Here is a 16,438-nt window from a genome sequence, read left to right as displayed (position 1 = left end):
GCAGTAGCGTAAAAGTACAATTCGTTACCTAAAGTCGAACGTTTGCTTCAGTCAGGTACAACTACACTCCTGGAAATTGAAATAAGAACACCGTGAATTCATTGTCCCAGGAAGGGGAAACTTTATTGACACATTCCTGGGGTCAGATACATCACATGATCACACTGACAGAACCACAGGCACATAGACACAGGCAACAAAGCATGCACAATGTCAGCACTAGTACAGTGTATATCCACCTTTCGCAGCAATGCAGGCTGCTATTCTCCCATGGAGACGATCGTAGAGATGCTGGATGTAGTCCTGTGGAACGGCTTGCCATGCCATTTCCACCTGGCGCCTCAGTTGGATCAGCCTTCGTGCTGGACGTGCAGACCGCGTGAGACAACACTTCATCCAGTCTCAAACATGCTCAATGGGGGACAGATCCGGAGATCTTGCTGGCCAGGGTAGTTGACTTACACCTTCTAGAGCACGTTGGGTGGCACGGGATACATGCGGACGTGCATTGTCCTGTTGGAACAGCAAGTTCCCTTGCCGGTCTAGGAATGGTAGAACGATGGGTTCGATGACGGTTTGGATGTACCGTGTACTATTCAGTGTCCCCTCGACGATCACCAGTGGTGTACGGCCAGTGTAGGAGATCGCTCCCCACACCATGATGCCGGGTGTTGGCCCTGTGTGCCTCGGTCGTATGCAGTCCTGATTGTGGCGCTCACCTGCACGGCGCCAAACACGCATACGACCATCATTGGCACCAAGGCAGAAGCGACTCTCATCGCTGACGACGACACGTCTCCATTCGTCCCTCCATTCACGCCTGTCGCGACACCACTGGAGGCGGGCTGCACGATGTTGGGGCGTGAGCGGAAGACGGCCTAACGGTGTGCGGGACCTTAGCCCAGCTTCATGGAGACGGTTGCGAATGGTCCTCGCCGATACCCCAGGAGCAACAGTGTCCCTAATTTGCTGGGAAGTGGCGGTGCGGTCCCCTACGGCACTGCGTAGGATCCTACGGTCTTGGCGTGCATCCGTGCGTCGCTGCGGTCCGGTCCCAGGTCGACGGGCACGTGCACCTTCCGCCGACCACTGGCGACAACATCGATGTACTGTGGAGACCTCACGCCCCACGTGTTGAGCAATTCGGCGGTACATCCACCCGGCCTCCCGCATGCCCACTATACGCCCTCGCTCAAAGTCCGTCAACTGCACATACGGTTCACGTCCACGCTGTCGCGGCATGCTACCAGTGTTAAAGACTGCGATGGAGCTCCGTATGCCACGGCAAACTGGCTGACACTGACGGCGGCGGTGCACAAATGCTGCGCAGCTAGCGCCATTCGACGGCCAACACCGCGGTTCCTGGTGTGTCCGCTGTGCCATGCGTGTGATCATTGCTTGTAGAGCCCTCTCGCAGTGTCCGGAGCAAGTATGGTGGGTCTGACACACCGGTGTCAATGTGTTCTTTTTTCCATTTCCAGGAGTGTATTTAAAGGTATGTTGGATGATGGATGTGGCCCCCCTGTTAACTTTGACTGGCCAGTGTTCAAAGGTGCAGTAGGCAGAAATAAAGAATCTCTAGCAGTTAGGCAAAGCACATGACATGCCATATGCTTAAAGGTCACGTAATAAATTATAATGTTGAATTCTTTGCGACGGTTTGTGTGATGTTAGATTTATTCTTGATATTTCCCGTTTATGGATATACCGGGTGATCAAAAAGTCAGTATAAATTTGAAAACTGGACAAATCACGGAATAATGTAGATAGAGAGGTACAAATTGACACACATGCTTGGAATGACATTGGGTTTTATTAGAACCAAAAAAAATACAAACGTTCAAAAAATGTCCGACAGATGGCGCTTCATATGATCGGAATAGCAATAATTAGCATAATAAAGTAAGACAAAGCAAAGATGATGTTCTTTACAGGAAATGCTCGATATGTCCACCATCATTCGTCACCAATAGCTGTAGTCGAGGAATAATATTGTGAACAGCACTGTAAAGCATATCCGGAGTTATGGTGAGGCGTTGGCGTCGGATGTTGTCTTTCAGCAAAATGTCCAAATATCTGTGAAATCTTACGGGACTTAGCTGCTAAAGTCATCAGTCCCTAAGCTTACACACTAAGTAACGTAAATTATTCTAAGGGCAAACACACACACACACATGCCCGAGGAAGGACTCGAACTTCCGCCGGGACCAGCCGCACAGTCCATGACTGCTGCGCCTGTCTTTCAGCATCCCTAGAGATGTCGGTCGATCACGATACACTTGCGACTTCAGGTAGCCCCAAAGCCAATAATCGCACGGACTGAGGTCTGGGGACCTGGGAGGTCAAGCATTACGAAAGTGGCGGCTGAGCACACGATCATCACCAAACGACGCGCGCAAGAGATCTTTTACGCGTCTAGCAATATGGTGTGGAGCGCCATCCTGAATAAACATCGTACGTTCCAGCAGGTGTTTATCAGCCAGGCTGGCGATGATGCGATTCTGTAACATATCGGCGTACCTCTCACCCGACACGGTAGCAGTTTTGCTGTCCAGCGCCATCTGTCGGACATTTTGTGAACTTTGTTTTTTTTTTTGTTTCTAATAAAACCCCATGTTATTCCAAGCATGTGTGTCAATTTTTACCTCTCTATCTACATTATTCCGTGGTTTATTAAGTTTTCAAATTTATACTGACTTTTTGATCACCCTGTATTTTATATTGTGTTGTGTTCGGATGGATTTAGTGTTGTTTTGTTATTCATTTCTACATGCACTTTTCTTTTATTTTTGTAGGATTATTGCCACGTTTTTGTGTTGTTTTTTTGTTTTCTACTTGTCGTTAGTTACTCGTTTCGAAAAGAGGAAATGGATGATGGACGATTCCTTTCCTTAGGTGGCAAGTTCTTAGAGACATCGTGAGTGATGGGAATGGTCGTGGTTTGGACATGCTTCGTCAGGGTAGAGCAGAACACTTAATTTTCGATCAGCCGCCTGATTCAGCTGTGTTGTTCTCCAAGCAGTCAGAGATATTGCTTGCGAGCCATTTAACAAACATTAAAATCAACAACAGATATTTGGGAAATTAGGAATGAAATTTGGGGATAGGAAGGTGTTTTTTCGAAACTATATAAAGAGGCGCAGGAAGTGTTACTTTTAGGGAAGTACAAGAGGTGTACCATGAATTAAAGTTTACCTATTGTAAGTTATGGGCGCAGTTGTCACAGATGTTGAGTACTGTAACTGGTTTAATCTGAGACTAATATTACGAAAAATGGTGTTTGAGCCAGCGGATGATGAGAAAGCTCAGAAATTAGATCATACACTTGGTCAGGTCCAGCAAATGGCATGCTCTACATAAGGTGTCATGGAATGGCACGCAACACGATTGTCTAGTTTGGAGCAGGGAGTACTGAACAGTGCGAGGATACTATGACAGTTAGCAGTGGAGATAACGTGGTATACCAGTGAAACGAAGAAGGTGCTGAATAGCGAAATGGAGACGAGGCAGTTAAGTTTACTTGATAACAAACTGGTCATTGCAAGATTACCCCATGTATTGGCAGATCAGCTCGGTGACTCATGGACTGGGGTGATAGTGTTGCAGGAAGCAAAGCAACATGCGGTAAATGGACAGCTCAGTCTGGTGATGATTCCACCACAGAAGCTTATTGTAGAATTGCGTCTCGTGGAGAAACAGTCCCCATCAGAATTAAAATACATAGCAGAAGCGACAGAAGGTAATTTGACATTGTTTTTCCATATGGCTAGGATTAAAGACACAGGAGGTATTGTTGATATCATATAACAAAGAAGCTCATTAGCTCGTTAGCGGATTTAGAGGAAGGCACTCAAGAGAGTGTTATTGTCTGTCCAGACAGACCGGTGCAGACTGATATGCTAGCATATGAGGCGAGTAGGTTTTAGGGGGAAACGAGTGACGCCAGTTGCAAAAAGGAAATCTTGCCTACACGGTCTTCCTTCCAAAAGGCAGGGATGTACTGGCTGTACTCAGTATTCGCGCCAGAAACTGTGTTGACAAAATGCTACGTAAAAGGGAAACATCAGGGGTTCAGAAAATTATAGTTGCAGGGGTATAGTGTTGCCATTAATGGTGGTTTGTTAGATAGCAAGACGGATTTCCGCCTTCTAGCTACGTCCACTGATACGCCTGATAATACAACGTATTCCACATGAGTGTGAACTGATGTGGAATACGTTGTATTATCCGAAAGTGTCACTAAGGGCACTGCCCACTCAAAATGTAACTTACATTAATGCCACCCCCATCTCTGAACTTCTGCATTCATTAGACAAATTTATCGAATCACAGCAGAGGAAAATATCAATGGAGCAGATGTTACATGTTCAAAATTTTCAAGAAAATCGTCAGCACAAGTTTATATCGATAAGCATTTCAGTTAGCAGTTGTGGCGTGTTTGTACTAGGTATTTGCATATTTTATTTCTCTAATAAACGCAGATATACAGAACTTACAGGGACACAAATGCATCAGTTGCCAGTCAAATGGCTATCCGGCATTGGCTGGGGAAACTTACTGGAAGAAAAAACACTTCATTTAAGGCATTACGTTAAGGATTGCTTTGTAATAATGTTCTGAAAACCGCACTTTAAGATAAGCTCATGTTATTTGTGGATAGGGGTGAAACAGCTCGTTGTTAAAGCTGGACGTTGCCAGCAGCACAGTATAGAATTTCGGAGTTAAGAGTAATTGTCCTAAAAGACTGCTCTTCAAAGACTGGAGAAAATCTCCCAAAAAAGTTCCGCCCGCCTATCGTAAAATGTTTTGAAATTTTATTCCAGCCAATGGCAAGCAGTAGAGGTCAGCTCAGACAGATGTTCTAATTAAGCAGTCCACTGAGCAGTACTGCTGACATTACGTCAAACGCACTGACTGGCCAGGTTTACAGCATCACCCGCGGGCGAAGTGCATAGAACAACTAACAGTGCAACACAGTGTCACCAAGAGTGAAGTAACATCTTGTGATTCAGAGCACTTGAGTGCTGCTGAATACTCACACGTAGCAAATATAGCCATGCCTAGTAACCAGCGCTCGATGCAGAGCCTTCGAGTGAGCGAAAAACAACTGACTGGACGAGTGACGAGGAACAAATTCACTCAACCCTCCAGTAATACTACTTCAAGAGCGTAGCAGTAAGTGTGTAAACAATCGAGCCTAGAGACTCAGTGTTTACAGTCATGCCGCCATTCTGTCTGCATGTTGAACTGGAGAGAATGACGATCTGTTGAGTTTCAGAGAAATCACGACTAACACATTGGTGATGCAGATCTGCTGGCTGGCTGTATACTGATCAACATGTCAAGTTCCAGGCTGAAGCACTCCACACCCGTATCATAGCAGTTGCTGTACTTGGAAACTTCAACAATGTGAGTAGCTGGTGTGTGCCAGCCTCAACACTATTAAGAGGCTTCGGTTAATGGACTGCAAGCTTTCTACAGTCCAGCCCAGGAAGAGGTGCCCTCGCAGTTATCACACCCAAGAAGCATGACAGGGGATCACAAGTAAGTACATGGGTGCATAGCCAGCTAAACTCCAGAGTCCCTGAGTGGGCCACACCTGCTTCTTCGCCTCCTTGTAGGATACACAGCTTTGCGGTCGCAGACACCCGTGAGCTATGACAACAGACGTCACAGGCGCATTGGCATCAGAGCATTGCACAACCAGCTGCATTTTCACACACCTTAGCGGCCTAGAGGATGGCCATCGCACTGTATATTACTGCTGGAAATAATACCATTGTCTCACTGTGTGCCTCGTTGTAAATCTCTCCAACGCTATTTCTCTCACCCATCCTGACGTGTAGCGGTCCTGAGTAGGACAGGTCGCTACATAAGTTTAATATGATTAGAAATTCAAAGAATCGTTCGTTTTCGCTATTCCTGTGACATTATCGTTTCCTAAGTTTAAGTCCAGTTGTCTTAGTTTTGAATGTTTTCCCATCCCTCTAATGCTATAGATTAACAAATTACCTCCACCCGCCGGCCGGTGTGGCCGAGCGGCTCTAGGCGCTACAGTCTGGAACTGCGCGACCGCTACGGTCACAGGTTCGAATCCTGCCTCGGGTATGGATGTGTGTGATGTCCTTAGGTTAGTCAGGTTTAAGTAGTTCTAAGTTCTAGGGGACTGATGACCTCAGCAGTTAAGTCCCATAGTACTCAGAGCCATTTGAACCATTTTTTTACCTCCACCCAACTTCTATTATGATTCAATCGTCACTCTCCACCATAGTTGTCAGCTAACTTATGCTGTGAAGTAGGAACAGAATACGAATACCTAAATCTTTATTTAAAGAAATATCACGCTAGCAGCGTCTCCTCCATGGTCTCTGGACACACAGATGATGAGTTCACTGCCGATAAGGCTCTGTGCTGCTGGTGCCGCCACAGTCAGAGTCACAGCCACAGTCACAATCACAATCACTAGCTACCTCGTCGCACTGGAGAGAACCACACAGACACACCATGTGATTCGGCTGCTGAACATGAAGAGCAGGGTTGTAGTTCCGATTCCCACTGCTGGTATACAGTTTATGAAGGTGGTGCAGTTACAGGCCATATGACCTAAGTATTAACTGTGGGGAAATCCGAAAAGGTAAAAAGCACACTTCAGCTCGAATGGAAAATTGGTGTAAGATTCAAAATTCTCATCAGTTTAAATTAACAGTAGCTCACACATGCATTCTATTAAAATATTCCAAAAAATCAAGAACACATTTTCCCGTCTGTGAGTACGACTTACACACAGTAATGTTACACACTATCCTGTTAAGATTCATCACAAAAATGAACAGAAAATAATAAAAACAAACAGTAAGCTGCCTTGCTCATAGCACAGTCCCCATTCTATTAATCAAATGATTCAATTTACATAAACCAGATACGTATCAAGCTCATTCAGAACGAAAGATGTTTATACGACGTGACAAGTCGATATGTAACCAGAAAAACGGTAAAAATACACATTTCTAAGCGAATGGGGATTGATAAACTCTCGTGATGACTGGGTGTTGTGTAATGTCCTTAGCTTAGTTAGGTTTAAGTAGTTCTGAGTTCTAGGGGACTGATGACCATAGATGTTAAGTCCCATAGTGCTCAGAGCCATTTGAACCATTGATAAACTACAGTATAACCGGATGAACTTGGCCTTATTTTCCATAGACTGAGACTGTGACTGAAACTGAATGGCTTTCCAAAGCATCAAATCTACGAAGTTCCTCATGCTGCTGCTTTTAGGGACAATTTTCATCTGTTAACACCCGCAACTGCTCTGTTAGAGCAGTAACAGAGTCTGTAGTAGTAGCAGCGTATGAATCAACCATTTTGAATACATTCTCATATTGTACTTAATACCCAGGAATACAAATAAGCAACTAATGCAACCAAATACTAAAAGGAAACACTACAAATTAACTTTTTCGGCGTATCATCGCCCATTTATACTCCGAAAAATAGCGAGCCAAATGACCAACACGTCGACACACACAAAATGTGGCTGCTACAGCGTTAATGAGTGGCAACCCGTGCCCCACAGGACTGCTAAACTTGTGTTTGGGTGACGAGAGTCACACAACAATGACTTCTCCCACCAAACCGTAGCATTTAGACATTGGACTTACAAACCTCGCACAACCTGTAATGTTGGGAAGTACGCCGATGAGCCAAAGCATTATGACCACCAGCTTAATGGCTTGTTTGTCCGTCTTTGGAATGAAATACAGCACTGATTTTACGTATCAGGAATCCAACAGTTCGTTGGTAGGTTTGTGAAGGTACGTGGCATTAGATGTCTACACACAGGTCGTGTAATTCGCCTAAGTAATGGACCGCTGATTTGCGTACGCGATGATGGAGTTCAATAGCGACCGAGATGGGTTTCATAGCACCATTTGGTAACCGAGACATCAATATGAGTCCACCATAATGCTCCTCAAACTTCCGAGACACGGAAATTACACTGCTGAAAGATGACATCGCCATTGTGGAAGACAGCAAGCATGAAGGGATGCAGGTGATTTGCAGCTGTCAGCGTGTCTTCGATTACTACCACAGACCCCATGCAAGTGCATGAGAATGTCTCCCACAGCATAATGCTGCTTCCATGAGCCGGCATAAGTGGCGCGCAGCACGTTTCTAGTCGCTATCCACCTCGATGACGGCATTTGTGGAGACGTCCATCGACGTAGTATAGCAAAAATGCGATTCACAAAAAGAGTCAAGACGTTTCCATCGATCGACGGTCGAATACCGATGGTCCTGTGCCCGCTGCAATCGTAATTATGTCGTTGTGTCAACATGTGAACATGAAGGGATGGTCTGCTGCAGAGCTTCATGCTCAACAATGTGCAATGAACGATGGCCCCAAAACACTTGTGCGTGCACCAGCATTGTGCTTTTTTGGTAGAGATGCCATAGATCACCATCTATCCTACTTTACAGAGCACACAAGCATCTGAACCCCATGTTCTGTTAAGAATCGTCGAGTCCAACCATTTAGCGCATAATGGTAGTTTCACTGGCCTATCTCTTTCTGTAGATGCCCACGACAGTAACACGTGAACATTCCACCAGCTTCGCCGTTTTCCAGACACTCGTCCACAGGCTCTGTGTAGTAATATCTGCCCTTCAAAAATGGTTCAAATGGCTCTGAGCACTATGGGACTCAACATCTTATGCCATAAGTCCCCTAGAACTTAAAACTACTTAAACCTAACTAACCTAAGGACATCACACACACCCATGCCCGAGGCAGGATTCGAACCTGCGACCGTAGCAGTCCCGCGGTTCCGGACTGCAGCACCAGAACCGCACGGCCACCGCGGCCGGCAAAATCTGCCCTTCGTCAAAGTGGTTTATCTTAATGGATTTCCCCATTTTCAGACCGTATATTCGCCAGGGTGATCACTCATCCGTGTCTGCCCCACCTGCATATTTTTTACCGCATCACGTGCCCGCAGCATCACCACGCGGCATCCAACGTCGTGGTGGGCAGCGGTCATATTGCTTTTGCTTATCAGTGTATAATGACCACTTACTGACACCAAGGGTTGTGACCCAGTCTGTTCAGCTCCGCTATGCGTCAGGATGCGTGAGAGAAATGGCGGGAAAGAGTGCCAATTTATGCTGGGGTATGCAGTGAAATAGTAGTATTAACAAGTGTTTATATCCAGTGACAATGTATAGTGTGATGTATGTCCTCTAGGTCACCCAGCGCACATGTAGGCACAGCTAGTTGAAGAATTTGCTGATGTCGATGGCGCCTGTGGCGTCCATTGGCCTAGGTCATGGACAGCTGCTGCCATGGAGCTGTGTGGCCGGCAAGCAGGCGAAGAAATGGGGGTGGCCTGCTCAGGGCCCCCAGAGTTTGGCTGGCTGTGAACCCATGCACTCACCTATGGTCCCCTTGTCATGCACTTGTGGGCGATAACTAATATTAGATACTGTATTCAATGCTGAGAAGCAATGGCACTAGTCACCCACAAGAGGTTGGCCAAGACGATGACCAATGACATGCAAGTGGCTAAGAGGCCGTGAGGGTGCACAATCCCTAGGCTAAGTTGTAGACTGTTTAGAGTCCATCAGAGGGCTGAGACTGGCACATACCACCTACTTACATTGTTGAAGTTCCTGAGTTTAGCACATGCTATGCTACAGGTGTGGAGTACCTCAGCCTGGTACTTGACATGTTTCTCAGCAGACAGGCAGACAGCAGATCTTCATCACCGAAGTGATAGTCAGTGTTTCTCTGAAACTCAACAGACCATCATTCTCTCTGGTTCGAGATGTGGATGGAATGGCAGCACGACTGAGTACCCTGAGCCTCCAAGCTCCATTATTTTTACATTTATAGCAACACTTCTGATGTATTTCAGTGTGCCATCCCCCTGCATGCAATCACTTCGCTGTTGAGCTCAAGCATCTTGCGTTGGTGGGAGCATAAGTGGCTGGAAGTGACCAATAATAAGCTTCATTTAGTGAAGACCACAACGCAGGTGTGGCGTACTTCCTTCCAGCCACGTAGACGGGATGAGTTCTCCTCACTTGTCTTTTGCGTAGGCTGCAGCCCTAAGAGCATGGCTTCTTGCTCCGGCGAGAGGACGCTAAAATGTGTGGTGCTTGTGGCATACAGATCACTGTGCGACACGTTTTATTGGACTGCGTTTTATTTTCTAACCAGCGGGCCGTGGCTGACTTGCCGGCGTATCTGCCATCTCTTTTAGGTAATAATCAACCGAATGTAGTTAGAGTTTCAAAGTTTTATGAATTGTCCAATGTTTTTACTAAGATTTTAGGGAGAGTGTTTTAATTTGTTCACAGGATGACTGGCTCGCCCATATATTACATAAGTGGCCAGCAAATGACAATTTCCTGTGGCGTTCTTTTAGTTCCTATCTTGTTTTACTCACGTTTTAGTCTCTTGTATATCATATTTAGTCTTTTCCCGTTATCTTTGCATGTATGACCACATTTTACTTATTTTCTCCACATTCGTTTCTTTTAATGTGTGTCAGGGCGCTGATAAACTCGGTGTTGAGCACCCATAAGCACCAACACACACGCACAATTACACACACACGCACACACACACACACACACACACACACACACACACACACACACACACACACACACACACTTACACACACACACCGCTTCTGATGTAGTCTTAATGGGGGACGAGTGGATTTGCTCCACATTACTTGCCCCATCAGCTATTCCAGGATCGTCCAGGGCTCTGCATCGAGCACGGGTTGTTAGGCACAGTCATATTGGCAACATGTGAGGTTTTGTCTGCATGAAAGTGCTCTGCATTACAAGATATTACCTCACCCTTGGTGACAATGTGTTGCAATGTTAGCTGTTCTATGTACTTTGCCTGTGGGTGGTGTCACCAAACCGCCTGGTCAGTTTTTTGATGTAATTTCAATAGCATTGCCCAGTGGCACATTGGACGAAGTGAGTTCTTGAGTTCTGCAGCCTGACAGCAGCTGGAATAAAATTTCAAAAAAAAAAATTTCAAATTGTGTGCCCAACTTTCATAGGTCACAGCGCTTAGCACAGGTGAAATGGCCACCTTGCAAGCTGTTGCTATATGCCTCAGGTCAATCACAATGGATTTTGAAGTCGTAGGCCTGCACCCATATTCCCAGATCATCCATCTTGGATTGTGGCATCATAGCGCTGTGCCTGTAATCCAACGTCCTCCATCTTGATTTGTGACATCATAAAGGTGCATTGTTATTTCAAAAGCACTCCACTTTTTGTTGTGACATCATATGGCTGCACCCTTATTCCCAAGTCCTCTATATCGGATCATGACATCACCAGGCTGCACTTCTGTTCCACATTTTAAAAATTTCTCTACAGTAGGACAGTGCATTGCCTTAGATTTTATGAGTTTCTTGCCATTTTACACTTAAGTTAACTGCGCTACTTCCAAAGTGCTGTCATAGGAGTGGGCACTACTGGGCAGTTTTGGATTTCTGGCAATATTTTGAATTTCCCTACAGCCTATGCCAGGGGTGTGGAGAATGGAAGAAATCTGTACGAATGCGAAACATCATCTATGATGTCATAGGGTAGGGAGGAATACAGAGGGCAAGGAGTTGGGCTACAATGCAGACTAAACTTGAATGTCCACACACCCACTACTGTCAGGACCTCACGAAATCCCTGTCTGCTTCCCCAGATCTGCGGTTTAGGTTTTAAGCGCCTTGAGGATTCTTGCCTTCAGTTTCCTTAGGTACAGTAACCACGGCAGTTCTGAATAAAGTTGACTGCAGCTTTAAAGTGTAGAATAATGTCTCTCATTTGGAAACCAAGTAAATTGAAAGTAGGGTGAAAATGGTTAAAATCAATACACACAAACCTATCAGTAGAATATTTAGAATCTCTCCTTGCAGCCCACTCCCTCAACCTGTTAACTGTGAATTATAATGGACGAATTGCTTTTGCAGGGTTGGAGGAGGAACAAAAGATAGAAAAATCGTTCATAAATGAGGGGAATTGTAGGGGATCCCTCATTGTGGACACAATACTTTTCATGGATAGTAAAAGATGGTAATACCTTACACATTTTTGCGAGGCATACAATTATCGTTCTGATAACCAGCGATCACCACTTCACTAACCCACTCCTTTTTTTTTAAAAAAAAAAAAGCAAAAGAAAAGAAAAGTTCGTAATAAGGAGTACCAAATGAATATGGGAAAATGGAGGCCGAAGACCCACTGATGGGGCTATCTTAGGATATTGTGCCTCCTGGTAGCGTTGTACACCACATATACATCCAAAAATATCCCTGAGTAAAGCTTTCGATATACGAAAGCCCGCTGTATCGCCGCCTCCATCGATACCTCTGAACCCACATCTGACAGTGGGTAAGGAACTGCTTGGTCTCCAGTGTCCAGATCATGCGACAGTTAACCATTAGCTCAAGTTACTTTCTACACGGCTTGTTAAGGCGATGCATCTATAGCTACTACGGCACGTTCGGTTTTTTCTGGCTCGAGAAGAGGCATCAAAAATGTTTGCCGCCATAGGTTGATTCCTATCATAAGTGGCAAACAATACTATATTTTGTTAAGCCGTGATCAGACGCACTCTCATGATTTTTGAACAGTATCAATTCCAACTCCCGCCTGGAGAAGGCCTACACATTTTTTAGTAGTTGTAAAGACGGATTTCAAATATCTAATTAGAATTTATATCTGCCTCATTGTACGCATCACTATACTCAGCTTCCTGTCTAAAATTTCCAAACAGCTAGAAAATCGTGATTGTTCATACACATATGTAGCAGAATTGTAAAGTTGGAAAGAGCCGAGAAACAGTGAATTATGTTACAAATGTTTCTAATAACTGTTTTGCATCACAGAATTTCATTGAGATTTCGTATTTCTGGCAGTTTCTGATTCAAGAATCTTACATTAGAAACATTTGTAGCCTAATTCACTGTTTTTCGGCTCTTTACAACTTGTGTCTGTAAACAATCCTGCTACATACGTGTATGAACAACATGCTTTTATAGCTGTTTGGAAATTTTATGTCTTGCAATAATACGCACTTTTCATTTTATTTTTATTTATCTATCACATTCCGTGGTGCCATTTGACCCAGAGGTACTTGGTCATAGTAAAAGTCAGTACACAGTTTACAAAACTCTCATTTAAAATTTAGAAACAAAAGAATTAAAGAATTAACAAAAAATAAATGGTGAGGCGTATATGAATAAATAACACATCACATTACAGTGGAAATTTCTCAACTACTACGAGGAACGCCTTTACAGAATAAAAGGAGTGTATTACGAGGAAATCTTTTACCTTGGATTGAATACTTGGGGTTTGTAACTCAATTTATCAGTTATACTGGAAACGCTATCCAAGTGCATATCACATTTCTGTCTGGTGTTCACTAAATTAACGTTGTAGTTTCTTCTGAAGGAGACAATGTAGTCAATAACAAATCCCATGATGGAATATATGCGCTGTGATGTCAGAGTTAAAATTCCGAGATACCCGAGCAACAGCTTACAGGAAGTTAAAAAAATGGCACCGCAGGTCAGTCTGACCACCCTTTGTTGAGTTAAGGATATTCTTGTCCCAAAATGTGAAACTATATGAGATAACTGAGAAATAGTAGGTGAAGTAAACAAACCTTTGTGCTTCAGCGTCAGAGATAGTGGAGGTCGTTCTTATAGTGAAGATATCAGCATTCAGGTTGCACTCGATTTTGAATGTGATAGTTCATAGAAACCATTCCACCTAACATCAGCTCTAAGAAATTAACATGGGCGACTTAAATGCCTGTTAGACCACTTTGCTCCAAGAATATTTCACTTTTACAGGAGTTAAATCTCAGAAACTACATGCATTGCATTTTGTTGAAGTTTAGCATTAATCCGTTCTCTGTATGCCACGTGCTGATATCAGCAACTGTCCTATTAGCTACATCATTTATGTTACTGTCCAGTTCTTTTACAGTATTATTTGTGTCATTAGTAAAGAGAAAATTTTTGAGCCATTTATCAAGTTTAGTGCCAGATTATCAACAGCAACAGGCCAAGTACAGAACTGTATGGCATCTACCACTTTCCATGGCCCCAGTCATATTCAAACCCCTTCCCCTGTTTGCTGACATTGAAGGATAACTTTCTTCTTAACACTCTCCAGATATGAAGAGAACTTATGCAAAAGTATTTTATGGGTCACACAATCAATGCTTTTGTTAAATCAAAGAAAACAACTACTGTCCTCGACATATCGTTTAGCCCTGATAGATTCTGTTGTTTGATTTTATTCTGTAGGTTTTGGTAATACTGTTACTGCCTTGTAATTTGCTAGTGCTATTTTTGGTTGTATCGTTTTTCATTATCCCTTTCTCAGGTCTTTCAGTAATCATAAATACAATACAATAGAATGTCAGAAAAGTATTCCTGACCAATTTAAGTAGTGATTTTAATATTTGTTTTCATTCATATCGTGATGAGAACTTATCAGTTCTTGTTGGTGCAGAAAATGCAGTACAACATCAGAAAGGGTTTCCTTATCAATTTAAGTACTTATCTTAAAGATATTTGTTTCCATTCATATTGTGATGGGAACTTATCACTTCATGCTGCTGCAGAAAATGTGAATAAATACTAATTACTAAGAGTTTACTTAAGATTTTCATACCTGCACATCATTTGCTGTTATTTGTGACGTAAATATAACAGATGCTGGGGTGTACTTGTCTTGCGATAATCTATTTAGCAGATTTTGATAATATAAACTCTTTCCTGTTCCAGAATGGCCAACCAGGAGCATGGGTACCCCATTACGCATGTGAAGCTCCATTACATATTGCGACCTGAAATACAAATTAACTGAAATGATTTAAAGTAACTCAAAAATATAAATTTTGAAATATCCCACGAGTAGCATAATTAGCTGATCAAACTTATGTAGTTTTGCGTTGGTAATAATTCAGCAGGAGGAGGATAATACATTATTATAACCAAACTAATTTTTGTATGTGAAAAGCAAGAAGGAAGATTAGAGTTTAACGTCACATTTTGCATAAAAGTGTCCAATTGCAAGTGTTAGATTTAAAAATGGTTTTGATGATTAAGAAAAATAAATGAGTCAACATCTCTTGTTCATCACTAAATAAAACTAGCTCGTACAGTAAAACTGACAATTAAAAAGAATACTGATATTCAGATGAACTGGCACAAATTATAGAAAACCTGCTCTGTTCTACTAATAATATAAAAGTATTCATAATTAAAGATGCAGCAGGGAAAGGTAGACTATAATTTTCTGTAGAAGTAAAAAGGTTCATAAATCTGTATGTCTACATGCTAAAAAGATAGAAGGTACTTGGAATATGTGTAAATTTCCATTGGAAGTTGTGAGAAAAGATAAATTCGTCTACATTGCCACATAAAATTCTGTTTCATCCAGGATCATTAATACTTCCATTGTCACTTCAACTGCAGAATGTTAACAAAGTCATTAAAGTACGCCAGCTACATAGAAGGCGCTTGGAATATGTGTAAAGCTGCAATGGACGCTGTGAGAAAATATAAATTCGTCCATCTCAAGACATAAAATTCTGATTGATCCAGGATAATTAATCATTACATTTTCACGTGAACCATAGATTGTTGAAACAACGTTGAAGAAGCAGACATATCAATGAGGATTCTGCTTGCTGCTCAGTTGTCAGCAGAGCCTGTATTTTACTGGGATATTATTACACCTCTTGACCTTAAAAAATATAGTGATATGCTTTAAGTTCATAATTATTATCTGGTACTGAATATCAAATTTTATTGTTACAAGAACAATTAATTAGATATGTAGATCATGAAGTTTCAGTTTTGAAAATTTTTTTAAAATATCAAGTTTTCCTGACTTGCTGAATATATGAAATGCTGTCTCAGTATTCAAAATGGATAGCTAACAAATCCTACAGAGCTACTGATCAGAAAAAAGCCAGAACTGTCACAACTGTTGACATCTCATGCAATGGAATAACAAGAACTGGGAGTTAACACAAATTTTTTAATGAATTTTTTAATGAACAACCAGTCTCTTTGCTATAAATGTTATTGAAAGTTTTCTCAAATGAAACTGCATAGCTGACTGGCAGAGAACCATTTTACAGTGTAAAAGAATTTGAGGTGATATAAAATATGGATTTTAGTTTTTAAAATTTTAGCTGCGCTCATTGAATTGCCTGTAACAGGAGATAACAACCTTTTAGGACCCTTGTGTGGCACTGTCAAAACCTGAAAAATCTAATTTTTATAACGTAATATTTAAAAGGTGCTCAACAAAGAACAAATTAAAATTTTATAACGTTTTAAATTTGATATTTATATTATTAGAAATTAGCATCAAATGAAATATT

The 16,438-nt window shown here is 42.6% G+C and overlaps 1 protein-coding gene across 1 annotated transcript in view; it reads right to left on the bottom strand.

The window, feature by feature from the left end:
- LOC124722185 (dynein axonemal heavy chain 7-like) overlaps positions 1 to 16,438 on the bottom strand; it is a 913,348-nt gene that overhangs the window by 681,270 nt on the left and 215,640 nt on the right. The window contains exon 8 of the mRNA XM_047247384.1: positions 14,716 to 14,890. Coding sequence (XP_047103340.1) covers positions 14,716 to 14,890 — 175 coding nt within the window. The remainder of the gene's footprint in view (positions 1 to 14,715; positions 14,891 to 16,438) is intronic.

Source organism: Schistocerca piceifrons, chromosome X (assembly GCF_021461385.2).
Source record: "Schistocerca piceifrons isolate TAMUIC-IGC-003096 chromosome X, iqSchPice1.1, whole genome shotgun sequence".
Lineage (NCBI taxonomy): Eukaryota > Metazoa > Arthropoda > Insecta > Orthoptera > Acrididae > Schistocerca > Schistocerca piceifrons.
This window is presented reverse-complemented; position numbering and strand designations above follow the sequence as displayed.